Below are 27,888 nucleotides of genomic sequence, written 5' to 3' on the forward strand. Positions count from 1 at the left end.
GACCAGGTCCTCTACCTTCCCCTTAGCTCTGCTTCCTAAGATGCAAGCATTCTCCTCTCAGGTTCCCTGCCTTCTCCATTTTGAGTCCTTATTTCCCATGGGTATCCAAGAAAACCATGGTTTCTACTCCCCTCCTAGGACCCAAGTATCCAGGGCTCTGCTGCAGTTTCTTTTATTGTATCCATCCGTCAAATTTCTTTTGTCCATGATGCCCAGGTTGGGGGCCCCTCTTGGGAAGTCCCCCAAACATTTTACAAAACAACCCCTGTCCCGTCCCAGTGCGTGTCTTCTGTTCCCTCCCCATCCCCAAATCTCTCACATATATATAGTACACGCTTCAGCTCTCCTCTGTCCTGGCCCCTGGCCAGTCTCTCCCCTTCCTTTCGGGGGAATAAGAGGGGTCAGCTTTCAGGGGGTGTAGGTCCTGGGCCACCTCCCCCAGCGGCCCTCTGCAGCATGTCCAGTGCTTCCCAGAAGAAATCCTTCTGTGCAGCTAGCAGAGGCATCCAGCCCACAATCTCCTTCATCTTCTCCATCCGGTCCTGCAGCGTGGGGCAGCTGTGAATCTGGCTCAGATACTCCTCACAGGCTCGGGCTGCCCCTCCAGGATCCTGGGATGTCCCAGTCCCCACACTGGACTCTGAAGTCCCCGTGGCCCTGCTGGCTGGCAGATCACGATATGTGGGGCGACGTTCAATGTCATGGCTGGAGAGCATGTAGAGGCACTCTCTCGTGGAGCAGAGAGAGCAGGCACAAAGAGGGACCTGAGTGGAGAGAACATGGCAGGCATCTGAGGCTAGAGAAGGTGTTAGAGGAGATAACTCTGTGTGTGTATGTGTGTGTGCATGCGCGCATGTGCAAGAGAAGGATGGAGCATTTAGAGCTGGAGTTTTGGAAGGGAAGGTAGAAGGCTTGGGCTTTGGGAAGTCTACTTCATTTTCCTACAAGGCCAACTAGAGAGGAGAAATCTGTGCGTGAGGGAGGGGCCAGGGAAGAGCTTGAGGATTACTTGGTAGGGTACACACCCCATAACAAGCGGTACCCAACAGGAAAGGGACCAAGGAGTAAGTAAATATGTGTGCATGTATTTGTGTGTGCATGCTTACCACTTGGTGGGGCAGGGAGGGTAGAAGGACAGAGATCAAAAGAGCCTACTTTCTTGTTCTTATCTATCTTGACCCCTGAGCTTTATAACCCCCTTTGCTTCCCCCACCATGATCCCGACCTTGACATGGAGCTTGACGAAGGAGGCACTCCCCTTGGGCCAGCCAGGGAGCCGACCCCCAGCTCCACAGCCACAGCCCAACAGCTCCTTGCTGAAATCCGAGCTCTGGCTCAACACGAGGGAGTGATTCAGGCCACACCAGAGGGCAATGGGGCGCTGCAGGTAATGTACCTGGGGACAAGATGTCAGGATCCCTGAGGTGAGGAAAGATACCAAGGATTCTTGGGTTGGGGGGCAGGGAGGATTGGGGGGTGGGAAAGAGACTTTCAGCTCGAATCTCACCTCCTCTGTGAAGCTTTCCCTGACTTAACTTGTTTCCTTATCCTGAATTCTCAAAGAAATTAGTTTGTACTACAGACTGGTCTAGAACCTTCTGTCATTCTCTAGTTTTATCTTGTGTATTTTTTCTCCCCAGCTAGATTTGAAGCGAAGGAACCTTGTCTTCTACTTCCACAACTTCTCCCCTTCCCTATCTCCTCATCCTAATCCTTAGTCTTCTAGGAACAGGTATTCTTTCTGTTCTCAAGGTATACCATACCACATATATCAGTACATGACCCCATTCTTTTCAGTACCAGAGACATACGATTATTGTCTTACCCCTCCCCTCTTTCATCTCTTCCTTTGCCATTGGCCCCTTTCCTGCTGCTTTCTAATATGTCTTTCCCTGCCTTAACACAAACTTTTCACTATCTCCTGCTGCCTCTTAGAGGCAGTCAAGTAAAGTGAAAAAAAACCCTTGATTTGGAATCGGAAGACATTTTGGAATCCTGTATAATGTGTGACTTTACCTCCCTGGGCGTTAACTCCCTGGGAGTTTCCTCATCTTGGAAGATGAGGGGTTTGAGAACAGAGGGAGAATCCTCCTCATCTAAGGTGCTCTTCCCATCCAAGTGCTAATACATTTTTACAAAATATACCCGCCGCCTTCATTTCTTCAACCACCCAACCTCTCCCAATCTGGGCTCGTCCTCACTGCTGTACGAAAGTGGGTTCATTGAAGATTCAATATTGTCCTGATCATTTTGATGACTTTTTTTCCATCCTCATTTTTCTGGAACTTAAGTTGCACATGACAATGCTGACTACCATATTCTGGAAACTACTTCTTCCCTTAGCTTCTGTGATACTATACACCATCCTGGTTCTCTCTTTCTACCACTTCAACTGCTTTTTCTTAATTTCATTTTTCCTTCATTCAGCTTCTTGTGGGGTGTGTTCCAAAGTTCAGACTTTGGCTTTTAGCTGCTCTTTCTCTTCTCTCCTCCTCCTCCTTCCTCCCCCACCCCTCTCCCTCATATATTCTTATCACTTCATTAACCACTTCTCGAAAAGCAAGGGGTAGAAGAAAAAAAAAAGTGGACTGGAAGTCTCAGCTTCACCCTCTGCTCACTAGCAGAGAGACCTCTGACCAGTCACTTATAACCTCCTCAAACTTAAGTTCTCTCATTTGGGAGAAATGGATTAATAATACTTTCACAGTCTAATGAATTAAATGAGATAATGTACGTGAATTGTGAATGTGTCTTATAGCTATCAAGTATTCTCTAAATAAATGTAGAGGATTTTAAGTCTATATGGATGAATCTCTAATGTAGTTTTCTAACCCTTCCCTTTCACCAAGATTGCAGGCAGTACTCCAACTACCTGCTAAAACATTTTCAGTTAGCCATTATTGTCAACTTTCACGTGTCCAAAATGCAGCTCATTATCTTTCTCCAAAAACCAGTTCTTCTTCCTAATACAAGGAGGCAAAATTTGATTCATAGGTATTGTTGAGACTTTGTGGGATCTGACTTTTCCTGGAATATGACTCTGGAGGGGCTGGCCTCTAAAGTCCCTTCTAACTCTGAATCTATGATCCTAAGCCTTTAGTATAAGTGAAAAGGCAGAGTTTGGGGCCAATAACATTGTACGTATACTAAGAAGTTAAACTTGTATGAGGAGATGCAGGAACCAGAGAGAAGCAGCATGGTAGAAAGCATTCAGGTAAAGATCACCAGAAGCAGAAAAAGAAACCAAGTTGCCACTGAAGGATACTAGAAACCACCAGTAAATATTAAGGGGAAAGAGATGAAGGACTTGACAAAGACGTGAAGGCATGATACAATGATGCCAAGAACCTTCAGTTATCCAGATGTCTCAAGGTGAATGATCTTTAAGATTTGAAAAGACTGAAATAAAATGGTAAATAGGGAACTGATAGCCCTCTAAAATGGAGAGTTAGTAAGAGAACACTTAGTTGATCTTGTCAAGACCAAATGTCAAGACTAAAGCTCAGATAAATTACATCATTGGGTACTGAAAGAAATGGTAGATAAGACTGCTGGTTCACTCAGTGATCTTTGAAAATAGTGGAGAATGGGAAGTATCAGGGACTGAAGATAGGCTAATGTCCTAATTTTTTAAAAAGAGAAAAATGGAAATCTGCAGACCATAGGTCTATGAGCTTGACTTTGACTTCTGGCAAAATTCTAGAATTTTTTCATTTAAAAGATACAGGTAATGGACATCTAGAAAAGGAAGCAACACTCCAAAACACTAGCATAGTTTGATCAAGAACAGGTCATATTAAACTAACCTAATTCCCATTTGTGATAGGGTTACTAACCTAATAGATCAGAGGAATGCTACAGAGATAGTTTACCTAGATTTTAGTAACACATTTTATAAAGTTTCCGTAGCTCACACAGTGAAGTACTGCCTGAATGACCACACTCAAATATCAGTTTAGAATACCAGTTCCATCCATATCAGCTAAGAAGAAGGACTCTACAGGATTCTTGGCTTTGTGCTAGGACCCACTGATTCAACAAGCATTTATCAAACAATTACGTGCTAGGCAGTTAGCTAGGCACCAGAGATGCAAAGATCTAATCAGTTTAACTATCATTCCTATTTAGATGACTCCCAGATCTATATTTCCAGCCCAAATATTTTTCCTGAGCTCTAATCTTGCATTACCAACTATTAGACATTTCTAACTAAATGTCCCATAGATATCTTAAACTGAACATTTCTAAAATAATTTATCAGTTTTCCCAAAACCCTAACTTCCCTATGTCTGCTGAAATTCTTAGTCACCCAGGTTTTTAATCTCAGAGTCCTTCTCAATTCTTTCCTTTCTCTTCTCCTTTATAGGCATTGTTATATGCCTGTGAGACCTGGACAGTATACCAGTACTATGCTAGGAAACTGTATCACTTCCATTTGAATTGTCTTAAGAAGATTCTGAAGATCTCCTGGCAGGACCAGATAATAGACACTGAGGTCCTTTCTCAAACTAAACTGCCAAGCATTCAAACTCTACTTCAGAGAGTACTACTCCGGTAGGCTGGCCATGTTGTTCAAATGCAAAATGTCTACTTGCCAAAAAGATCATTTTATGGAGAACTTACGCAGGGCAAGTGCTCACATGATGGTCAGAAGAAGTGACAAAAGGGCACTCTCAAGGTCTCTCTTAAGAACTTTGGAATTGATTGTGTGACATGGGAGACACTGGCACAGAACGGCCCAGCATGGCATGCCCTCATCAGAGAAACTGCTGTGCTGTATGAGCAGAGCAGAATTGAAATAGCTCAAAAGAAATGTGAGATGTGCAAATTTAGAAAATCCACCCCAAATGTTCATATAGATTATTTGTGCCTGACCTGTGGCAGAGCATTCTGATCTTGTATTGGTCTGAGCAGCCATAGTCAGACACACTGAAACTCGACTCTAGAATAATGTCATTTTGATCCTCTTCATGACAAAGGACAACAACCACTATAGGCAATCACAGTTGGCAAGTCTTGGCAGTTCTACCTAAGTAACATCTCCAAACCACCCCCTTTCTCTTCATTCATAAGACTATCATTCTAATTCTAGTTCAGGCCCATATCACTTCTCACTTCTGTTATTACAATAGCCTTCTAATTGGTCTCCCTGTCTCAGATCTTTTCCCTCTAATCCATCCTTCACACAACTCCCAGATCGATATTCCTGAAGCACAGATCTGACTATGCCACTCCTCTGCTCCAGTGGTTTCCAGATGACTTTAGAACCAAATACAGGCTCCTTTGTCATTTAAATTACATTAGAGCCTGGCTCTAGCCTCCCTGGGCAGGCCTGCTGCACATTATTCCCCCTTCATAAACTCTACCTTCCAGCCAAAGTGTACCTTCTCCATGCAGATTGTTGCCTTCAGCTGCCTCTCGTGCCAGTAAGGCCCTCCCTTCTGACTACCCTCCTTAGAACCCCTAGTTTCCTTTAAAGCCCAGTTCAGGTGCCTCATCTTAGGAGTCTTATTCTGATAGCCCCACTCCCTCCTTCTAACTTTCTTTCCAGTAAGTTGCTTTGATTTACTTTTCTATGTACATGTTATTTCCCTCTAATAATATGGAAACTCCAAAGGGTATATACTGCTTCATTTTTTGTTTTTGTAACCATGTTTGGTGCTTAATAAATACTTGATATACATACCCATTGATTAAAGAATGCCTAATCCAGTGTTTAGCATGGTGCCCTGTATAGGTTAAGCTTAAATTTAATAAATACTTGTTGACCTGACTTAATCAAATGAATGCAATGGAATATTACTGCACCATAAGAAATGATGAATATGAAGAATTCAAATAAGTATAGGAAGACTTATATGAACTGATATAGTGAAGTCAATAGAACCAGGAAAATAATATATAGCACTACAACAATGTCAATGGAAAGAAGAAAACGGAACTGAACAATATAACCAAGTTTGCTCCCAGAGATTAGAAAATGCACCTCCCTGCCTTCTTTGCAGAGGTGAGGGATTGTGGCTGTGGAACACTGCATATGCTGTCAGATATGCTGGCTAGTTTTGTGGAAATGCTTTTTTCCCTCTTTATTCTTTGTTACAAGGAATAGCTTGATGGATAGGGATGGGAGGAAAGATATATTCATAAATGAAGGTGATATAAAAACGAGATATCAATACAGATTTTTTAAAAAATTAATGCTTGTTGGGCGAAAGACAAAAACCAAAGAATCCCTAACCTCGAGGACCCTTACATTCTACTATGGTGAAAACACACACACATAAAGAGATATAAACCAAAAATACACATCATAATTGTATGTGATGGGAAAGAGGTAGCTAGCAACTCTGCAATTTAACATTTTCGTCAGTGGCTTGAATAGAGGCCTAACTGTCATGCTTCTCAAACTTATCAGAATACCCAGAGCTGGGAGGGAGAGAGAACAAATGACAATCAGAATTGTGAAAGACTTTGGCACAGACCAGACCACAGAAGCAGCAGGGGCAGCATGTGGGACTTGGGAGACAGGAAGGCTTGTTAACTTCATTTTAGGGATAGGTGGCACAGTGGGTAGAGCACAGGACTTTAAGTCAGAAAGACCTGAGTGACCTAACTTCACATCCAACATCATGACCCTGGACAAGTCACCTAACCTATCTATGCCTCAGTTTCCTCATCTTATAGATAGCACCTACCTCTCAGGGTTGTTGTGAGGGTTAAACAATAATCATAAACTACTTAAGCACAGTACCTGGCACACACACACTGTATAAATGTTACCCATTATTGGTCAATCTTGCCTCTGAGTGCCTGACACATATCAGGTGCTTAACAAATATTTCTTGACTGATTAGTTGTGTGACCCTAGGGCAAATCACTTAACCTCCCTGCTCCTCAGTTTCTGAGAGGATGGATTCAGTGGTTTCCTAAGTGCTCTTTTAGCATAAAATCTAAGTTCCTGTGATCTAATAAGATGACATTTAATCACAATACATCAAACTTATTAATGCTTAAGTTTAAAAAATCCACATCCTAAGTGAAAACCGGGGGAAGCACGGCAATAGAATGGAGCTTACCTGAAAAAGATCTCAAAGTTTACTGTATTACAAGCTCAACATGTGTGAACAGTATGATGCAGGAGCCCCAAAAGTTAACTGTCACAGCTTGCATGGAGAGACATTGTCCGAGATTATTCCGGCTGAGCTCTGCCATGGTTAAGTCCATATTTAGGATATCATGTCTAGTCCTGGACACAAACTACTAGGAAAGGCATTGATAATCTGGATAGCACTCAAAGAAAGGCCATCAGCATGGAGAAAAAAGTCTCAAAATTATGCCATATGAGCAACATTTGAAAAGAAGAAAAGGTTATAACGTAGGAGGAAAATTAGATTTCTTTGCATGGTACGAGGTCAGAATTAGGAACAGGAAAATTTAAGATTTGATGTAAGAAATAACTTCCTATCACTTAGAGCTGTCTAAAAATGGAATGACTGTCTTAGGAGGTAGTAATTTCTTTTTCTCACTGGAGGCCTTCCAGCAAAGGCTGGAAGATTTTTGTTCACAGTGGTTGGATTTGATAGCTTCTAAAGTACCTTGTAATTCTTAGATTCCCTGTCTCTGTGGAGGTACCACCACTCTGAAAACCTTATTCATCCATACATCCATCTCTTTTGTCATATAATCAATTACCAAGACATTTTTTAAAATTGCCTCTCAATACTTCACTTACATTCCTAATGCTTCCAACTCTAGTCCAGGTTCTTATCACCTCATGGCTGGATTATTCTCATGGTCTCCTAAACTCATCTTGGAATGTTACCTGAGTTCAAATTTAGCCTAAACACACTGCAGTATGACCCTGAAAATTAAGCAAATCACTGAATCACCTGCCTCAGTTTCTCCACATGTAAAATGGGGAAAATAATAGCACCTACATTCCAGGATTGTAGAAAGGACAAAATATCTATAAAATGCTTTGAAAACTATAAAATGCTCTATAAGTGCTGTTATTAGCATTATCATTAGTTAGGAAGAAGTCACTTTTTCAGGGTGGGGGAGCTTTCTTTATATCCCTATCACTTACTTAGCACAGTGCCTGGGCACATAGTAGGTGCTTGTTATGTGCTGTTGACCTCTGTCCTCCTGCAGTGACAGAAATAACCTTTCTGTCCTTTGAATTCCTTTAGCACTTAATAGGTACCTACATTATGACTTTGTAGGATCATAGGTTCAGAATTAGAAGGGATCTTGGAGGTCATCTAGTCCAACCCACTCATTATTCTACAGAGAAAAATGAAGTCCAAAGAGGCTAATCAACTTACCCACGGTCACACAGGAGGAAGCAACAGTTAGGATTTAAGACTTTTTATTACAAGCTATGTTGTAATTGTTTGTCCACGTTTTATCTCACCTGCTAGAATATTAGCTTCTTAAGGGCAGGGACTGTGTCTTAGACACGCTGTATCCCCCACCAAGCCCAGAAGAGTAGATATGAAATACTTAACATTAAGACTGTAAAGCTGTAAAGACCCTAAAAATCATACATTGGAATGTACTGAATGAATGGCTTCCCTGACTCTTCTTCCCCCTTGAAGTAATCCGTCTTTCACACATTTGCCGGATATTCTTTCTCTTTCGGTATCATTTACAGTTTTTTATTGAGAGTTTGTTTTTACATCACCTTGATTTCCAGATATATCCCTTCCCCAGTGAGTCATCCCCTTTGTAAATTAAAGAGGGGAAAAAAAGCAGTCCAGCAAAACCAACCAACACATCAGTCACAGACCATTCCTTCCTAAGAGACAGTGTAGCGGAATGGAAAGAGTGCTTATCAATCAGGAGACATGGGGACTCAAGTCCCAATTTTATGATCCTGGAACAAGTCATAATTTCTTTGAGCCTGAGTTTCCTTATTTGTGAAAAGGGGATAATACTTGCTTCTGCATAACACGAAGGGCAATGAGAAGAGCATTTGAAAACCAGAGAGTGCTGTGGAAACTATTAATATGAACCACTACTTTCATCGTGTCATGGCCCTACTTAAAAAATTCTGATGGCCACTTTGTGCCACATCAACCTTGTTCTTGGCCCGTCATAATGTGGCCCATTCCTTGACAATCCAGTCTTATTTCTAATGGGCAGTGAAATGAGTTTGTGAGTCATAGAACTCTGACCTTAACTTAAGTCACTTACTCCTCTGGCATTCAGTTTCCTCAACTGTAAAATGAGGGGGTAGTAGTTAAATAGCCTTAAAGCTCTAGGTCTGAGAACAGATGACCTTACAAATCACTTTGTAAAGGTGTCCTGTCTTACTGTGTATGTTGTCTTCTTTCTTGACTGTAAACCCAATTTAGGCAGGGAGCCTGATTGATGTAAGATTTGTCTCCCTCAGAGCTCAGCACAAAGCTGACTGACACACTTTAAGGACGGAATGTTTGTTGAATTATCTTTTAGAGTTTTCCAGTTGTTTCAAGTATTTGTCATAATCTCCCCCAGTTAAGATTGTAAACTCTTTAAAGACAAAAACTTTTGCTATCCTTTTCCTGCTCTTTCCACAGCACATTGTCAAACACAATGTTTTTTCAGTAAATATCTGTTTATAGATTGACTGATGCCGCTATGCACATGGAGTAACAAGCTATCACTCCTTTACAAAACACACTGAATCAATATTTCTTGAGTTGATTGGAGACTAGGGACTCAATTCTGGGGGCACCTGAATAAGAGATGCAGGAAGCCTAGGTCCCACGAGAAGTGTCAATATGAGAGCAAGATATGTATCTGGACACCTGGGTCAGGTCCCTCAAATTTTGGCCATGGGTCTCACCTGAGTGGGTTCCCCACGGTCCATCTTGTCCCCTGTCCCTAGCTGCCCATATCGGTTGTTTCCCTGCATGAAGATTCGTCCAAATTCATCTACCAGACCAAGATGATTATAGCCAAGAGCACAGAATAGTATCTGGGGGAGGAAGGTAAAGTAGAAGGGACAGTAGTAAGGGAAGGACATTCAGCTCCTTTGAATGTAACTCCCAAGACCAGATCCCTAAAACCTTCTTTCTCCATTTCTTTTCAAGCCAATATCCCCCTGATGACTCCCCCTCCCATCTTTGTTCAAATCTCTTCTCAGCCCCACAGTTTCTGCTTCTTAGTTTCCACCCCCATTAGAGGTTCTCCTACCTTAGCAGGTAGTGAGAGGGCAAGTGGCATCTGCTGGTCCAGAGGATCAAAGGCATGAAGGGTCCCAAAGAGATCACGATATACTCCAGGAGTGTGTACCTCAAAATACACTCCCCCCTGGTCTGGGGGGGCGGGGGTTCTCAGCACTAAGCTCCTAAAATACCTATATGTCCCAAGGACACTCCCACCCCTGGATGAAGGCCATCTTTAGATAAGACTGTTGGAGAAATGCAATAGGGGAGGAGGGGATAGAGGACAGGATGGAAAATTAGGGAGAACTAAGGTCCTTGGGTGAATGGGGACCGGAACTCTAAAGCCTGTAGTGATCCCAGGTGCTGAAATGCTAAGTGCACACATTAATTATACTCATAATAATAATGAACTTATTCAGGGTTGTACATAGGTCATGGGAGAGGTGAATGAAGAAGGTTTGAACTGGGAGAGATTTACAATGAAGTTGTAGGATATGATCAGACTGGGGCCCTGGGAGATGTACCCGTAATGTAGAGTGTGCTGCTTTGATTGGAGGCCATTCGGGCCACTCGGAGATGGGGCAGACAGCGAGAAACTTTCCTCAGTGCCAGTTGCACCGTATATGACCGAGGCTGATCTAGTTGTGTTTCATTCACCACCAGGGAATAAATCTTTCCTTCTTCTAAAGAATGTAGGGGATGGGCCAGGAAGAAGTTGTTAGGGATTTTAAGAAAATAGGAGACCCCTATTCCCTCACCATTCAAACTGAATAATCTTTCTTTCCTTTGAGATAGAAGATTTGGCACAATAGGGAAAAGAGACTTAAGTTCACCAAAGATTGCCCCCCAAGCCCCAATATAAAAGTCTTCTCAAACTCAGTTGAGTTGGAAGGTTGAAAGCAGGGAGAATAAAGGCGAAGCTAAATTGTCAAGATCCATATGTTCAAGGAATTTGAAGCAGAACTGGGGGGATCCAGCAAGAGTTAAGTCTTTTAAATTGAACCTTTAGCAAATATTTAGCACTTATGATGTGCCAGGCACTCTGCTAGGCCCAGGAGATAAATATATGAGATAATCTTTTTTACCTAAGGAGCTTATGCATTTAAGCTCTTTATTACATGCATATAAGCACTTTGGGATTTTACTTTTTGGGGGGGGGGGGTGTTTACATTTCAAGTTCTGAGTTATCTCCCTCTCTCCCTCCCTACCCTGCATTACAGAAGGCCAATATTTTATATATATATATATATATATATATATATATATATATATATATATATATATATATGTAGAGGTTTTTCACATTTCTACTTTAGTTATCTGTGCTTTTCTTCCCCAACACCTAGTACTGACTTGTAACAAGTAGGGGCTTAATAGATCTTTATTTAATGGAATTAGGGGAAGGCAAGACCAGCATAGCCTTTAAAAGCGGCCCTGGACCAAATATCTGGGCTTCTAATTCAGGCTGTGTGACCTTGACAACTGACTTCCCCTCAGTTTTCTCATCTTTTTGTAAAATGGAGGGGAAGATAGACTAAGGCATCTTCTGACTCTGACATTCTGTGACTTTAGATTTGGGAGACAATGGCAGGACCATACCAGTAAGCAGTAACAGAGCTCGCTGAGTCTCCTGACCAACCAGCACAATCTGCTTGAAGCGCATGGAGTGGTGAAATGTCATCTTGAAGACACGCTGCCCGCTGGACTGCAGATAAACCTCCACACAATCGCAGGCTCTTCCACTAGGTCCTCCCCCCACCCCTCCTGGCTGCTCCCGTGTGGCCAACACATATAGGTATTTACGATAGACAGTGTCACTCCGTGGGTCTGAGGCAAACTGCAAGGAAAATAGGAATACTTGGGTTCCAAGGGCCACTTGGCAACAAGGTAGAGGCAATTAAGATACTTAAGTCCCAGAACTGGTGGAAATGATAAGTCCCAAGATTCTAGGGCTGGAAGGCAGTGGGTTGGAGCTAAATTCCCAGACGCCCGGGTCTAAGGAGATACCCATAGTGGTGGTAAGGGGGCTGTGGTCCTGGACACTTGGGTCCCAAGAATGAGGAGGAGGTTGGCAGAGGGTGTCTGTATGTAGGGTCTCAGTCTCTCACATCCTTGGCTCCTCGGCACAGCACAACATAGCGGCATGCTCTCTTCCACTGGATCTGGCCAAGAGTGGAAGACACCAGTGCATTCTTGAGGAAGAAGAGAGTCCCAGCATAGTCAAGAATGAAGACGTGGTCCTTGGTTGGCAGGAAGCGGCGGTATCCATGGGCAAGAAGGGGGGCCACGCTCTTACTGAGGCAGCGGCGGCGGCCCCCAAACGCCTGGAAGTATAGGCCTTTGGTGTCTGGGGGAGGGGGAAATTATATATGGCAGGGGGCAGCGGTTAAGAATTTGGGACAAACTGGATTCTGCAACTCCATGGTTCCTAGCTCTACCCCTCCCATTTATAGGACTGGGAATCATTAAAAAATTCATGCCCACATTTTATAACTCTTAGGTCACAGGCCTGGGCACTCCCTTCTTTCCCTTTGCCCCATGCCAAACCTCCCCATCCCCAAAGGAAAAATACTGGGAGAGACACAAGCAGACAAATAAAACAAAGAGACAGAGGTGATGGGGAGAGAAAGGCCTGTCTAGTAACCCTCTCTCATATTGAGCCTAGAGTTAGAAATCCAGAACCCAGGCCCCTCCCCATCTTCCCTCAGAGATAAGAGGGTTAGGGAAACAAAGCTAGGGGTTGCCAAGGAATCTTTAGAGAGCTTTGGGGAAAATCTTGGAGAAATGTTAGGAAATTCTATTTGTCAGGAGTTTAGGACTAGGGATATCTTTAGGTTTCTCTGGGAGAATGCTAGGTCTCTGGTCTAAAGGCTGGGGTTTTTTTTAGGGGGTGAGGGAGAAAAACCAGGAGAGATATTATTGGACTGGGTATATAGAAGTAGGGGTTAGTAGAGTATCCAAGAATCTTTAGACTCAGGGGGCTTTCTTGGGAAGCTATTAAAGGGCTATCTCTAGGATTCTAGGAATCTAATGGCATTTCTAGGGTAAGGAGTGGGATAGAGTGGGGATGGCATACAGCTGAAGTTTAGTAAATATCTTCCAAGGAATGTCCCAAAATCTTGGGAGTCATAAGATGAATGAAGTAAGAGAAAGAGCTCCCCCCCTCCCTCCCAGTGGTGGTATAGGGGTTGGTTGGGGCTCGGGAATCTTATTGTTGAGGCATACAGTTTAGGATAGCAGCTCTTTTCCAGGGTCGAGCACCAGCACCCTGCTCTCGGAGTCGGGGGCTGAGCCGGCGACAAATTCTCCTCCACACACCCTCAGCATCACATACTTCCTGGAAGTAGCGGCAGGTCTGACCCAGAGCAACAATGTCCCGAACTGGGAGGAATGAGATAATGTGTTCCACCTGGAGGATTCAGGGGAAGAAAGATATTGCTCAACTGATACATATGTGTTTGGCCCCAACCCTCAGCACTGACCCCCAAAGTCTCAGGCTTCCAGTAAGTCCCTCAACTTACCAGCTCAGGAGGGAACAGCTGAACAGACACAGGGTTCCCTCTGCCTTTCTTCCCACCACTTCCAGGCTCTGGTCCACATGGGGGGCAGCTCCGCTTTACCTACCCAGGGAGAAGAAAATGGCGAGATCATTGAGAGTCATGTGGCCACTGTTTTTCTCCCCTCTTCTCTTTCCATAACTCTTGCTTGTCTCCTTCCTTTTATCTTTCTTCTCTCTCTAGTTTCACAGCTGCATCCCCTCCCATTATATCTATCTATCTTTCAGGCTTGTTTCTGTGCAATTCCCCCACTACCCTAACACTACTCTCTTGTAGCTGTTATCCCATGCCCTGCCCCTGGCCCCCTCACCCTGAGCCCCTCCTCCCGACCGCACAGCCTGGTGAATCTCTGCAGCCTCCTTCTTCGGCTCCTCCTCACCATCCTGACCCCCCTCCCCCCCCCCTGCTCCTTCCCTTCCTTGGCCACCTGGGCCCCCCCCCTGCCCCCTTCACTCAGCTCCTGGGCCCCACCCGTGCTGCCCTTCCCACACCATGCCCCCTGCCTGGGCTTGGGGGCCCTTTGAGGCCCCTCCCCCCTGCAGCCCCTCCCCCACATGGAGCCCCAAGCAAACAAACTTCTCTGTGACCTCACATACAGCCACTGTGACCTGTATACCCAACCTTGCCCAGGACTTCATCTCTTAGCAAGCCCCTGGGTCTCTGGCCAATCTCTTACCCTATGGCCCCAGAGGACTCACAGCATGATTCTTCAATAAAGAGACACTTCTCCTTTCTCCCAGGATTTATTCAGGAGCAGTAGCTGAGATCCTTCTACTCCACAACTTCCAATACTCCAACTTCATATTCCAGTAATGATTAGGACTATATATCATATATAATCCTGGGGTAGATAATCTCCCTTTTGTGCCAACTTTTACTGGGTTCTGGAAAATGGACTCTTGGGTGGGGGGAATATAAGGGAGGGTTTTCTTCCTAGTATAGCAACAGCTTAATGCTCAGTATTTGCTCCCTGTGTTGGATAGTAGGCTTCAGTATTCCATGGCTACTGACTACAGACCTAACCCACGCCCAGCTACCTTGCAGCCCTTGATCTCAGGGGAAATATCAGTCAAGTTACTAAGTTTCACCAGTACTACCACCAGGAAAAAAAACAATTCAGGGTTATGCCCAGCAAAAACATCTTCATACCTGAAATTGGAATTGATTTTCTTTTGGGGGAAGGGGAGAAAGTATAGGAGAGAATTTTTTTTTTTAATTCCTAACCCTTTCTCTCCAACCCTAAATCTGTTTCCCCCTCTAACTGTTCCCAGGACTCCTGGAAACCTCTGGAGGCACAGAGCCTCAGGGTCTCTTTGGGAGCTCTCATTCTTAACAGAAGGAAAACCGTTTCAGCGGGGATAGGGATTTCTAATTGTATTCCGGAGCTGGGAAGGGGAAAAGTTTGGGTGTGGAGAGTTCCCTGGCCGGGTCGTCTCCCATCCAAAGACTGACAGCGGCAGCTCTCCTCGGCAAGCACCTGTGCACCCTCCCCGTGCCTCTCTCAACAACTGCACCCTCATTCTCCCGGTCCTGGGGGGTGCTTCGGGGCTCTGGTACTTTCCTGGTACACATGCGTACACCACTTCTATGACCCTCACACTGGCACGCACATGTACACCAACTCTACGACCCTCACACTGGCACGCTCACCTCCCTGGCACGCACATGTACACCACCTCTACGATCCTCACACTGGCACGCTCATCTCCCTGGCACGCACATGTACACCACCTCTACGACTCTCACACTGGCACGTTCACCTCCCTGGCATGCACACGTATGCCACCTACGATGCTCAAACTGGCACGCTCACCTCCGTGGCACACACATGTACACCACCTCTACGACCCTCACACTTGGCATGCACATGTACACCACCTCTATGACCCTCACACTGGCACGTTCACCTCCCTTGCACCCTTAGGTCACTGCCTGAGGAGTCCATCCAACCTTTGCACGCTCGTTCTGCCACACTGGTGCCTCCTTATCTGCCAGTCTCCAGCTCTACTCACCAACTCCTGACCTTTCGTCTCCGTTCTTCCTCGCTTTCTGTCCGAACTCAGCCAGCCACCCTCCCTGCGCGCTCCCAACTTTCTCTCGCTCTCTCATCTTGCCCCCTAGCGATACAACCCATAGCTTCCCACACACCGGTCCTCTCCCAGGTTAGCGGAACCTTAACCTCCACCCAGCTTAACCTTAGCACCGCCCCCTTCTATTACTATTGGCTGGCAAAAACGTTCCTCAGGGTAGAGGCCACGCCCTCAACTCACGCCTCTAGTTTTCTTCCTGAGGGTCTTCTGATTGGTCCGTTTGGCAGTCACTCGCCCGTTGCTAGCCTGTGATTGGTCGCTGAGAGGAGAGGGCACGGCCTACTGTGTTCGCGTCGTTTGACGTTCCCTTTTACCCAAGCGCCGGAGTCCTCGCCTTCTCACTGGACGTGATTAGCTCCCTGTCCAGCTTCGGGCGTTATGATTGGATACAGCATCAAGGGGTGTGACAGTCTCGAGGCGCTGCCGTTGGCGAGCACTCCTATCCCTCCTCCCCTTCTCTCTCCGCTCACTCGAAGGGCAGAGTCATCTTCCCGTAGCCAGTGCTGATTGGCTGACCGCTCCCGTCCCGCGACGGCGATTGCTCCGCGAGGTTTCTGACCCCTCTCTCTCCTCCCGGAGAGACTACGGCGGCTCCGAGAACGGAGAGGGGGAGGGTAAGACCGCTCCCGTCCGTCGGACAGCTGTGGGAATTGCCGGGGGCGGATGGCGGCTGCAATAGTAGCCCCACCCGCCGTCGGGGGCGAGGAGACCTCGGCAGCAGCCCGGGTTCCGGGATCTACGGGGTTGCCGGGTAGCCGTAGCGCCGAGCGGGCTCTAGAGGAGGCCGTGGCCACTGGGACACTGAACCTGTCGAACCGGCGTCTGAAGCAGTTCCCCAGGGGCACGGCCAGTGGCTACGACCTGTCGGATATCACCCAAGCTGGTAAGTGCGCCCTCGCGCCGGGCCTGGGACTCGAGGGTCTCTCTATTTGCATAACCACGCCTCCTGCATGTTTTTCCCGGGGGAGCTTCCGACCTCGCCTTCTCTTTTGCATGGCCACGCCCCGCGACCTGGCCCGAGCAGTACCTGAGCTCCCTCCGCACCTACCACCTTCCTTCCGTACCTGGCCGGTTGGCCTTTGCATTCGCTGATCGTTTGCAAACCTGTGCCCCAACTGGCTAAATTCTAGTTGGAACTTTTCTGACCGCGCCTCTTCATTTGCATAACCTGGCGTCCACTGCGTTGCACCGAAGCTGGCCCCCTCACCTAGAGCCGGAAGAAATCGTAACTACCTTCTATCCCAACCTCCTCGTTGTACCGAGGAGGAACCTGAGCAGCCCCACACATCCTAAGTGACTTCAGCTTTTCTTGGCATGCCTCCTCATTTCGAAGGTCTGACCCTAATGATTTTTGTCTGCTTTTCTCCTCCCTTCCTCCTTCAGCTCAAGTCTCACCTGAACCCACTCTCTTCTCCAAGGGCTACCCACTCTGGAACCTGATGGTTCTCGTCTTCTTTCCCCACCCTCCCCACCAAACCAACCAATCAGTGAGCTTAGGGGAAGAACCTTGTGAATTGAAGCCGCCTTACCTAACTTTAACTGCCCTATAGTTTCCCTGGTTTCTTATTTCAGACTTCTCCTGCCCCCCATCCATGAGGTCACTGAGAGGAGCCTGTGACCTCATAGGGACCATAGAGTTCATATCTCAATTTCTGCTTCCTTCCCTACCAGCTAGGAAGCTTGTTAACACTGCAGTTAGATGGAGACATCAGATCCTACAGAAGTGAAAGGAGAAAAGACTGATACCCCTTGTTTCTTTCCTGACACCCATTCTTCTTAGTCCAGATTCCAGTATTTCAGAACTGGGAAGAACTCTAGAAAGAGATCCTGTTATCTATCCATCCTTGTTATTTTACAAATGAAGAAACAGAGTCAGCGAAGGAAAGTAACTTGCCCATGGTCGTAGTAACTACCAGTTACTGAGATTAGAACCCAGGTTTCTTAACTCCTAATTCAGCATGCTTTCCACTGCGATAACTTGTACGAATTACCTTCTCCCTCACACTTAACGCTTAAGGAATAGACAACAGTGCCTTTTAATCATGGTATCTAATGACCTGATGTTAGTTGAGGAAATTGTCTGGGGAGCTCAGACTCAGCTGCTTCTTAAGGCATGCTAGGGCCTAGAGCTAGCAGCTGTTAGAAAATTGCATTCCTGGAGTCCAACCCTAGCCCAGCCTATGATGTTTAGAGCCATGCCATCTCTCTCCTAGTTTGGTTTTAATCTGGGGGATCACTGAGTTAGAAGGCTCCCTACCACTAAACTCAAGGAGCCTTTTCCTCCCTGAAGTAAGCACTTGTGCCTGCCCCTTCCCGATTCTGAATTAGAAAGAACCAGTACGTCTCCCTTTTCTTCAATTCTCTTAAGTATTAAGTGGCTAGTAGGCCCTTCTGCTTAAGTTATCTTAGGGTTGTCTATGTCTTCCCATCTCCTTCCCCTGCTTCACCCCCACCAACTCCTACTTCTAAGACATATCTCATTCTCTGTATCTCCTCAGCCTATATAATAAACTTTGTTGTTACTGGCTAGTGTCTAGACCCCATGGATCACAGCTGTTCATGGACTTTCAGCAAAGATACTGGAGTATCATTTCCTTCTCCAGTGGATGCTTTTGTCAGATGATTAGAGGTTAAGTGATTTACCCATAGTCACACAGCTTGAAGTGTCTGAGACTGGATTTGAACTCAGGTTTTCCTAGCTCTGAGGTCCAGTGCTCTATCCAAATGAGCCACCAGCTGCCTCTGTATTTTTTGCCTTGCAAAAGACCAAATATCTCCCATAGGTCTTGAAGGTTTTTTTTTTTTTTTTGGACAGGAAGCACTGAGGTGGGGGAGACAGAAGGAAGGGCCACTTAGAACCCACCCCCCACTCCTTTTCTTTTTCTCTTTTCCAGTCATCACCCTCTTTCTATATGCAAACAGCTCTCACTTTCCTCCTAGTCTTTTATGTGGAACTTTGGAGTGTCTATCCACAGTTATGTGGCAGATAGAGAGGGTGGGAAAATCTCAGTTCTTGTACCAATCCTTTTTAATCCTCAAACACACACCACCTCCTTTCCTTCTAGTAGATCTGTATGGACTAGATGGCTTCTGTTCTGTTCAGGGCTTCTTCACACTCTTGGTAGGCCAGTGTGGGAAAGGGAAGTGACTAGAGCACAGGGCTTCTTAGCATCATATAGCATCATAGATTTATAATGGGAAGGGACCTTTTAAGTCATCTGATCTAACTCCCTCATTTTTAAGAAGTCCAGAGGAGTTAAGGAATTTTGTGACTCCAAACTCAGTACTCTTCCTGTTATACTATCCTACCTCATTTACTACCCTTAGCTCCCGCAATTTCTGCTTCACAGCCAGGTTCTGTGATTTTTCTCAAGGGTTAAAGAGGAAATTGAGGCTACCCTGCCCCTCACTGGGAAGCCCATGTACCTTTGCCCCTTCTCCCTTCAACTTTATTCTTTCTGCCTGTTACATTCTCCATCTTCACAGAGAAGAAAAATAAACTTCACTCCAGAAATTCCTCTTTAGTGTCTCGCCCTCCCCACACCCTGATAAAACATCAGAATTCCCTCTACTTTTCTTTAGTCTAGCCTTCTGACTTGAAAGCTAGAATCTTATTTTTCTTTCTCCTCTCAGCTCTTTCTGAACTCGAAGAAATGATCTCTTCTTTCCCTAGCCCATCTGTCTCAATACTTCCCTCTCCATGTAGGAGAAATACCCTGTATAACCTCATTCCAGTGGATTCTATGCCGGGGACCTAACCTGAGGCAGGGTTCAGGGAGTAGTTGTAGCAAAAGAGAAGTGCTGGCAGCCCTGCTGTTGACCACATCCTGTCTCTGCTTTGCCCTCCTCTTCCCCCTCCCGCCCCAGCCTTCCCCCTCCCCAAGCCTGGGTTCCTTTCCCCTTCCTACTTTGAGAAGTTTTTCCAAACCCCATGCCAGCCTGTTCTCACTCCCTACTCCCCACCCCCATGTAGTGGGGAGTGAGGGTGGTAGTCCTAAATATTTCCAGAAATGTTTTCTCAGATGGCATATAGCTTATCTATAGGACGGGGGAATGTAAAGCAGAACCTCCTGAGTTTTTTCCCTTCTGCTTGCCCTGTGAAAAATTCAGGCGGCTGGTGGATAGGTTGTTTTCCATTTCACTTTGTCATGAGACCAGTTTCTTTGGAAAAAGTTTTCCTTGATGACCAGATGCTCCCGACCTCAGGAAAGTTCTTTTCTCCAGCACTGAAAAATGGGGGTGGGATTTAATTCAGAGAGTTGTTCAAGCCTTTCTACTCCACATCTTGGAGTACCTACCCCTACAGGTTGACTAGTAGAAACAAAAGGAGTTCTGAGTTTCTAGGATTTCCTGGGGAGGGAATCTGTCCTAGGTGGATTAGCTAACTATACTTAAATTAGTTAGACGTAAGTACTTCTGGGTCTTCCCTCACCCCCTAGTTGGGAGTTGGGGGAAAAGAGAAATTGTTTTCATCGAAGGCTGAGCTTCACACAGCAGTCAGGTGGAGAGGAAGTGAAACTGGTTATGCAATCTGGCTGGGGGGGGGGGGGGGGGAGGGCCCTGATTGGGGAATGGGGATTGTTGAGGAGCCGCCATGATAGCTTCTCTGGGCAAGCAGCCATCTGGGGCCAGTCTGGAGGGAATTGGTTGAGATAAAGTTTTTTTTTAACTATTGGAATCCTCTAGCTTATCACTGCTTGGAGAAGGGCATGTCTTTGTACCTGATCAGTTGGAGCTAGGACACAGGAAATCTTGGGTTCCCCTGAGATAGGCTAAGGATGAGGTGAGGATGGGAGTTGGGGAACCCTTGTTTCCCTGTCTCAGGCTTTTTCCTTGCTCCCCTGCCCATAATCTCAACATTTTCTGTGTTTCCTCTTCCTCTCTCTCACCCTCTTAAGACAAGAGTGGCCTTCATGTGGCCTGTCATGTAAGCCTTAAGAAGTCACCCATTTTTATAGTAGGTGATGGGGATGCCTATGTCTCCTCTCTTGGTAAGTCAGGAACCCTGATATATAGAGGACTGAGTTTTCCCATAGCTATACCCTACTCTACCTGATCCCCTCTAGACCTGTCCAGGAACCGGTTCCCTGAGGTGCCAGAGGCAGCATGCCAGCTGGTGTCCCTAGAGGGGCTGAGCCTCTATCACAACTGTCTTCGGTGTCTGAACCCAGCGCTGGGGAACCTCACGGCCCTTACTTACCTCAACTTAAGGTACAGTGGTTATTTGGGGAGGTCTCAGCTTTAGAATCGAAGGGGAGTGGGAATATCTTGCCCCACTCTGACCCTCATGTATGTGTGTCAGACCCTGGGATTGAATCCTGAACTGTTAAACCTTACAGAATCTTCTAAACAGGGAAGCCTTCCCTCAGCCATCTAGGTGTGAACTGTGAGCCTACCTTTTTTCCCTACTACAGCCGGAACCAACTGTTGTCGCTGCCTCCTTACATATGCCAGCTGCCCCTTCGTGTGCTCATTGTGAGCAACAACAAGCTGGGAGCCCTGCCTCCTGACATTGGGGCCTTGGGAAGCCTAAGACAGCTTGTGAGAATGGGACAGCCAGGGAAAGGGGGGGGTCTTTGGGCTCTGAGGAGAAACAATTGCTGGGAGCTGGGCTGAAGGTGGGGAAAAAGGTGATGATGCCAGAAAATGAAATGGATGGGATTAGGGAAGCTGAACCAGGGATTCATGGCCTGGCCCTGGTCTCAAGCCCCAACTTCCTCCCTCATTTCAGGATGTAAGCAGCAATGAGCTCCAGTCCCTTCCTCTCCAGTTGGGAAACCTCCACTCTTTGAGGGACCTTAATGTTCGGAGGAACCAACTCAGCACTCTGCCTGATGGTGAGGGAGGTCAGGGCCTGGGTGGGTTAGTAGAATCCTCAGTGATCTTCAGGAAGCCTCTACCCACCAACCATCTCCCTCTCAGATTAACCAGTCAGTCATTTAACAAACAAGCTGGTGTGGTCCCTACTCTCACAGACCTAGCTGAAGAAGCCAGACTAACAGACATGAAAGAAAAGAGTACAAGACTGTGCAAATTAAGTGCTAAATTGTGTGGCTCTGATTATAAGTATACTAGGAATTCAGAGAAAGGAGAGACCAATGTGGGCTGGATGAGCCAGGGAAAGCTTCATGGAAGAGGTGAAACTTGGTTGGATTTGGATAGAAGAGAGCCTTCCAAGTGAGGGTAACATGATGGTAGGAATGAGCCTGGTGTGGACTAGTAGACAGGAAACCAGCTTAGCAGGAATGGAAGGTGTGTGGGGTGGGGGAGCAGTGGGAAATAAGGTTGGATAGTTAGAGTGGAGCTGACCTTCCATTCCATCGTCCAATCTTAAATCATTATTTGCTCTATAGAGCTGGGAGATCTTCCTCTTGTCCGTTTGGACTTCTCCTGTAACCATGTTTCTCGAATCCCAAGCTCTTTCCGTCGCCTCAGGCACCTCCAGGTCATTCTGCTGGATAGCAACCCCCTTCAGAGCCCTCCTGCACAGGTGAGGTACCCTGGGTCTAGAAGGGCAGGTGGACAGGATACAACATGTCTGTGGATCCATTTTCCAAAGTTGGGAGGAGCTGCCCCTCATAGCACTTTTTGCATTCTCCCTCTCTTTCTCCTGATCCCCAGATATGCCTGAAGGGAAAGCTTCACATCTTCAAGTATCTTTCCTCAGAGGCTGGAGAGCGTGGAGTCTCTGGATTTGGGGACCTGCCACCCTCTCACTCATCAAGCTTCAGCCCCTGGTGGGTCATAGCTTATTGAAGGAACTTATGTGGTTAATGAAAGCCCATGTTCTAGCTTTATGTTCAGTGTAGTTTTGGATTGGGCTCTTTCTCAAATAAATGGCGAATTTGAGGATGTGGTTGTGGGGGGCAAGGGGAAGCCTTAAAACTATCCAGTTGACATTCCATCATGGCTTCCCCCAACTCTAGCCCCGTGGAAGATTTGTTCCCTGGACGTCGGTATGATGGTGGACTGGACTCTGGTTTCCACAGTGTTGACAGTGGAAGTAAGAGGTGGTCTGGAAATGAGGTAAAGGTCTCCCCAAATGGGACATTCCTTTCCCAACCCCTAGGAAAGAAGTATTTTCTTCCTAGATAAAGAGATCCACTGCCTTTATTATCTTCTTATTCCAGAAAAAGAGATAGTTAGGACCCAGGGACTGGGAGTCAAGGGGCTTTGTTTTTTGTTGGATGTCTGGGGCTATCCACTTCCCACAGAAAGGGCTGGGAGTATCAGCAAGAAGGCCAGACTGATGGTTTGACACTTGTACTATTCTGTCCCACCCCTAATCACACACATGCACACGCACACGCGCATGCACACACACACACACCTTATCCAATCCCTCCTCTCATCACACACTGTCCAATTGTGATGTTGGGGGTTGGTCTCAAAGGCCCTCATTCTCCCTCTTTATAGCTGACAGATGAATTTTCGGAACTATCTTTCCGTATCTCAGAATTGACCCAAGAGCCTCGGGGGCCTAGGGAGCAGAGGGATGATCGAATAGGTGAGTGGGGCAGGAATAGCTGAGAATGGAGAGATGAGCCATTAGTGATTTTGGGGTGGGGAACGAGGGGCTGGGGATCTAGATGTTCCCTTGACCCTCTCCCTTCGCCTTCTCAGGTGATGGGGACCCTGAACAAATTGACTTCATAGACAGCAGTGTACCTGGGGAGGAGGAGGAGAGAGGTCCTATTGAGGTGAGGGGGCCCCAGCTTTAGTAATGCCAAGGGAGATGGGAGGGCTGGGTGGGTCCTTGAGGAAAATGTAACATGATAGAGTGGGGAATGGGCATGGCAGATCTCTCAACACAACTGTTGTGAACCCTATTTTCCTAGGAGCAACAGCTGGCAAGGCAAAAGACTCCAGAGATGGAAGTAGAAAGGTCTCCTAGTGCCAGGTATCACTGCCCGCTCTCATTATCAGCCCAGTGCCCCTGTTATCACCCCTGTCCAATCACTCCACATTCTACCCCTGCGGGTAACCTTTCTCTTCTCCTTTGACTTTTCTCCCCAGTCGTCTCTCCCTTTGGATCCCATGGATGGTACCCCTTTTTTGACTTCTTTGTGACCTTTCAGGCCGGAGGAACCAGCTTTGGAAGAACGTCGTCGGCCAGACACTCTGCAGCTATGGCAGGATCGAGAGAGGAGGCAACAGCAGCAGGGAGCCATGTGGGGGCCCCCCAGAAAGGAGAGGTATGAGAAATGGACAAGGGCTGAGACTAGTGCAGAGTGGGAGACATTGGGATGAAACAGGGCTAGGTGATTGGCCACATTTGGGTGGATAATTAGGGCAGAGCTGACCTTTCATTCCTTGCTCCAACCTTAAATCATTGTTTGCTCTCCAGAGCTGGGAGACCTTCCAGGGGCCTAGGAGCCCTGCATAGGTAACATAGAGCAGGAACATGAGGACCTCGTAGAATAAGATGAAGCCACCCAGGCTGGGAGAGAGCCCAAGGGGTGTGGGTGGTGGTGGTAGGTGGGGCTAGAAGAAGCTCCCCCTCTGTATGTATCTCCCTCATGTGCCATAGGCCTGGGGCTTTGATTTGTTCTTGATCTTTCCCACCTCATCCCATTCCTCACTCTATGTGAATATTCTTCTAATATGAATCTTCCGTTTTCTGTCTTTCTAGTTTCCTGAAACTGGCAAACAAAGGTAGTGGGGGAAGTGCTACCAGCATAGCCTCCTACAAGTAAGTATTTTCCTCATCTCTATTTTCAGCTTTTCCTTCATCCCTTCCCAAAATATCCTCTCCCAATTAATTCTCTCCCCTTAGCAATCCCTCCAAACGAAGTGGCCCTCAACCTGGTGCCCCTGAACCCAACTCTGACCCTCATCATACAGCCTGTCCAGGTGAGACAGGGCCCCTAAGAGTAAGGGGATGAGGCCTCTCTTAGATGGTGATGGGATCTTCAGGAAAACTATGGAAAATGCTGGGATGGAGTACTCCTTTAAGGTTTCATCTTTTCCCTCCTTTTATCCCTCCATGCCCCTAGCCACAGGCCCTTCTCTCCAGCCACTTGGCTCCATTCAAAGACCAAACAGTTTCCTGTTCCGTTCATCTTCTCAGAGCAGCTCTGGTGAGTTGTAGGCCTGTTGAACATCCTCTATGTCCCTGTGCCAGTCACTTCCCCTCTATCGCCATCCTAGAATATGTGTATATTTTCCTAGACTCCAGTTTCATTTTTCACAAAAGCTGATAAAAAAGATTTCACTTGGAGTGTTGAGGGAAAATGTGAGGGAGAATGGTGTGGAGAAGAAAAAACACCACCACTGTTTTGTCACCTTTGTCTAGCTTCCTCCCCAGGCCCTTTCTCATCAGATCCTATTCTAAGGCCCCGACGGTCCCCCCAGGCAATGGACAGGGAGGAGCTGATGGCTCACCTCCGAGAGGTAGGTCTTTCTCTGCCTCTTCACACTCAAACCCTTGAGCAAAGAAAAATCCAAGGTTTGGATTCTTTTCAGGGAGCCGCTCCAACCCTGTTTGCAAGTATTAAGTCTCCTCTAATTTCCGCTTCATGAAACTCAAGAACTCTGTTCTTTCTCTCATAAGGATTATGGAAAGGTAGAGAGCCGGCAATCTAACCCTTATGTCTGCTCAGGTCCTTGAATCTCGCCTACAACAACCCCTTCCTGAGGATTTAGGTGATGCTTTGGCTAATGGTGTTGTCCTGTGTCAGTTAGCCAATCACCTCCGTCCACGCTCTGTGCCCTTCATCCATGTTCCCTCACCTGCTGTGGTTAGTATATAGGGGAGGATAGGGTGGAAGAAAAAGGGACGGTCTCTAGTCACGTTTTATGTTTCACCTCCAACTTCTTCAATTCCCATCTCAGCCAAAACTTAGTGCTCTCAAGGCTCGAAAGAATGTGGAGAGTTTCTTAGAAGCCTGTCGAAAGATGGGAGTCCCTCAGGTATGGAGCAGTATGCTATGGGAGCTTACGAGGTGGGGTGCATGCTGTGGGGGTGGGAAAGAGGTACATAAGGGAGTAGGACTGGGTGTGTTGCATGAAGGAAATGGAAGGGGTCCTAGTCTGCACCAGAAGAAAGCATGTCTGTATGGGAGAAAACTTGGCCTATGGGATGCTGCCAATATAAGATCATCAGCATGTGAGGGAGATTTGGGAGGGGAAAGTTTTGCTGCTTCTGACGTCTGTCTGTCTGTTCTGCTTCCTGCCCTCCTGACCTACCCCAGGCTGACCTGTGCCTGCCCTCCGACCTCCTCCAGGGTACCACACAGGGGCTACGTACCACGATGGAGGCTGTGAAGTGTGGTGGGGGGGAGGGCCCCCTGCCCCTTGGGCTCTCTCCCAGCCTGGGTGGCTTCGCCTTATTCTACGTAGTCCTCATGTTCCTGCTATATGTCACCTATGCTGGGCTCCTAGGCTCCTAGGACCCTGGAGTCTGAATATCCCCAAACCTCATGTGCCTATTTATGACAATTCCTTCCCCTACTACCCGCCCCACCCCATCCCCCCAAAACATTTTTCACTGTGGGAATTTAGTTCAGCTGCCCTGTTCCTATTCTGTCTGACCAATGATGCCTTCTGCCTTCACAAAGCTGTACTGCTTCCCCTTTCCATATATATGCAATGACTTCAGAAACCCCACACTATCCCATCCCCCTCCACTGTGGGCCCCAGGCCTCATTCCCATAGATCCTCACTGTGGGTCCTCCACCTCTGGCCCTTGATTCTTCAGAGAGGCTTTGGCCCCTTGAACTCATATACTGGTCCCTTTTCTACCTCTCCCTCCCCCTCCTCCTGTTAAATTATCTTTATTTTGTAGAGAGATTGCTATATTTTTAGGGGATGATAGGGGCCTTGCCCATCTCCCTCTTTGTTTATAAATTGTATAGACCTTGACCACTGTCTCTGTGTATGTTGTATGTATTTTGTATCTGCTCTGTGTCACTTTGGTGCCCATCTTCCACTTGCTTCCCTTTTCTAGCCAATAAATAGGAAGTTTTCTGAGCCAAAGCATTGCCCCACTTCATGGCCATCTAGCAGTACACTTTGAAGTGCCTTCCCCAAATCTGCTTCAGAACTTCCCTCCTTCAGAACCCATCAGCCTAGGGTTCTATCCCAATACAGTAATTAACAGTTGATGAGTACTTTGTGTTAAGCATTGGCCTGTCTCATCCCTTCAAGGCTTTTCTCCCGTCTTTCCAGTCTATGTGCAGTGTCTGTATGCAGGGCTGGATACAGGTGACATGTTGGCTAAGAACAGAAAGGAAGAGTGGAAATAGCCAGGGTCTGAGGCCTAGTTTTCACTTTGAGGATCCCTGTCTCCCCTCCATTGAACTCATTTTTTATTTAGTGACTTGGGAGGAAGTGGGCTGTCAGGGCTGAGTGAAGAGTGGGCCCCCAGACCATGCTGGGGTCTCGTGCCTCTCCAGGAATGGGTGGGCTAGAGAAGTTAGTTCATGAAGACTAACCTAGAATCCTTCCTCATTTCCCCCTACCCCCCAGGAGTCCCTGTGCCAGCCCCACCACATCTTAGAAGAGGAGGGGACCCCTGAAAAGGGCCTCCCCAACATCGTCACTGCTGTCCATGCCTTGCTGGAGCAGGCAGGGTCCCAAGGGCACCATTAGGAGAGGGGAATGGGAATCAAAGACATCCAGGAACCCAGTCACCCTTCTCCCTGCACCAGCAAATATGGAAGTCTTTAGATTATGCTGCCCACAAATCAGTTGGACATGGGATGGGGCAGAGGGACACTCCCTTGGTCCTGTTTCCGGCGGCCCCTGGACTCTTAGGTGGTTGGGGAGGCCACTGAAGTACTGTTTCCAGACTATTCTTGGTGTAGGAAGCAGTAATTCCTACCGAAATTCTGTGACTCCCATCATAGAATTCCCCATGGCCTGCTGAACATGGCTAAACTGGATTCTGAGGGGAGAGGTCTGGGAGGGAGCTTGACAGCTCAGGCTGTGTCAGGTCCCCCAATAAAGAATAGCCAGGCATCTCCTGGGTTGATTTAAAGTTAGGCTGTCTGTGAATGAATGCCTATGAGACTTTTCTTTTAATGATTGGGGGGCTCGGAAATTCGGAGGCTTGTACCTTTTACTTCCACCATCTCTAAACTCATCTCT

The 27,888-nt window shown here is 46.9% G+C and overlaps 2 protein-coding genes across 6 annotated transcripts; one reads left to right on the plus strand and one right to left on the minus strand.

The window, feature by feature from the left end:
- Positions 1–156: 156 nt before the first annotated feature.
- Positions 157–17,392, minus strand: FBXO24 (F-box protein 24). 3 transcript variants are annotated; one of them, XM_072641390.1, is made up of 11 exons: positions 17,333–17,392; positions 16,863–17,027; positions 13,673–13,771; positions 13,377–13,560; positions 12,260–12,498; positions 11,751–11,988; positions 10,676–10,834; positions 10,180–10,301; positions 9,830–9,961; positions 1,226–1,396; positions 157–764 (listed from the first exon to the last, which is right to left on the minus strand). In XM_072641390.1, the coding sequence occupies exons 1-11, from the start codon at positions 17,390–17,392 to the stop codon at positions 402–404; spliced, it is 1,932 nt and encodes a 643-aa protein (XP_072497491.1). In that variant the 3' UTR covers positions 157–401. The 3 variants fall into 3 exon arrangements, with proteins under 3 accessions (XP_072497491.1, XP_072497489.1, XP_072497490.1); XM_072641388.1 differs by lacking the exons at positions 16,863–17,027; positions 17,333–17,392 and adding an exon at positions 14,019–14,101; XM_072641389.1 differs by lacking the exons at positions 10,676–10,834; positions 16,863–17,027; positions 17,333–17,392 and adding an exon at positions 14,019–14,101.
- LRCH4 (leucine rich repeats and calponin homology domain containing 4) lies at positions 16,024–27,782 on the plus strand. 3 transcript variants are annotated; one of them, XM_072641386.1, is made up of 18 exons: positions 16,024–16,681; positions 20,865–21,009; positions 21,213–21,339; positions 21,530–21,635; positions 22,152–22,288; positions 22,420–22,535; positions 22,725–22,824; positions 23,215–23,305; positions 23,422–23,498; positions 23,637–23,698; positions 23,877–23,993; positions 24,431–24,490; positions 24,575–24,651; positions 24,795–24,878; positions 25,094–25,191; positions 25,401–25,538; positions 25,633–25,710; positions 27,268–27,782. In XM_072641386.1, exons 1-18 carry the CDS (start codon positions 16,462–16,464, stop codon positions 27,388–27,390), a joined length of 1,956 nt encoding a protein of 651 aa, XP_072497487.1. In that variant the 5' UTR covers positions 16,024–16,461; the 3' UTR covers positions 27,391–27,782. The 3 variants fall into 3 exon arrangements, with proteins under 3 accessions (XP_072497487.1, XP_072497486.1, XP_072497488.1); XM_072641385.1 differs by lacking the exon at positions 27,268–27,782 and adding an exon at positions 25,992–26,661; XM_072641387.1 differs by lacking the exons at positions 16,024–16,681; positions 27,268–27,782 and adding exons at positions 16,998–17,131; positions 25,992–26,661.
- Positions 27,783–27,888: the final 106 nt, after the last annotated feature.

This window comes from Notamacropus eugenii, chromosome 2 (assembly GCF_028372415.1).
Source record: "Notamacropus eugenii isolate mMacEug1 chromosome 2, mMacEug1.pri_v2, whole genome shotgun sequence".
NCBI lineage: Eukaryota > Metazoa > Chordata > Mammalia > Diprotodontia > Macropodidae > Notamacropus > Notamacropus eugenii.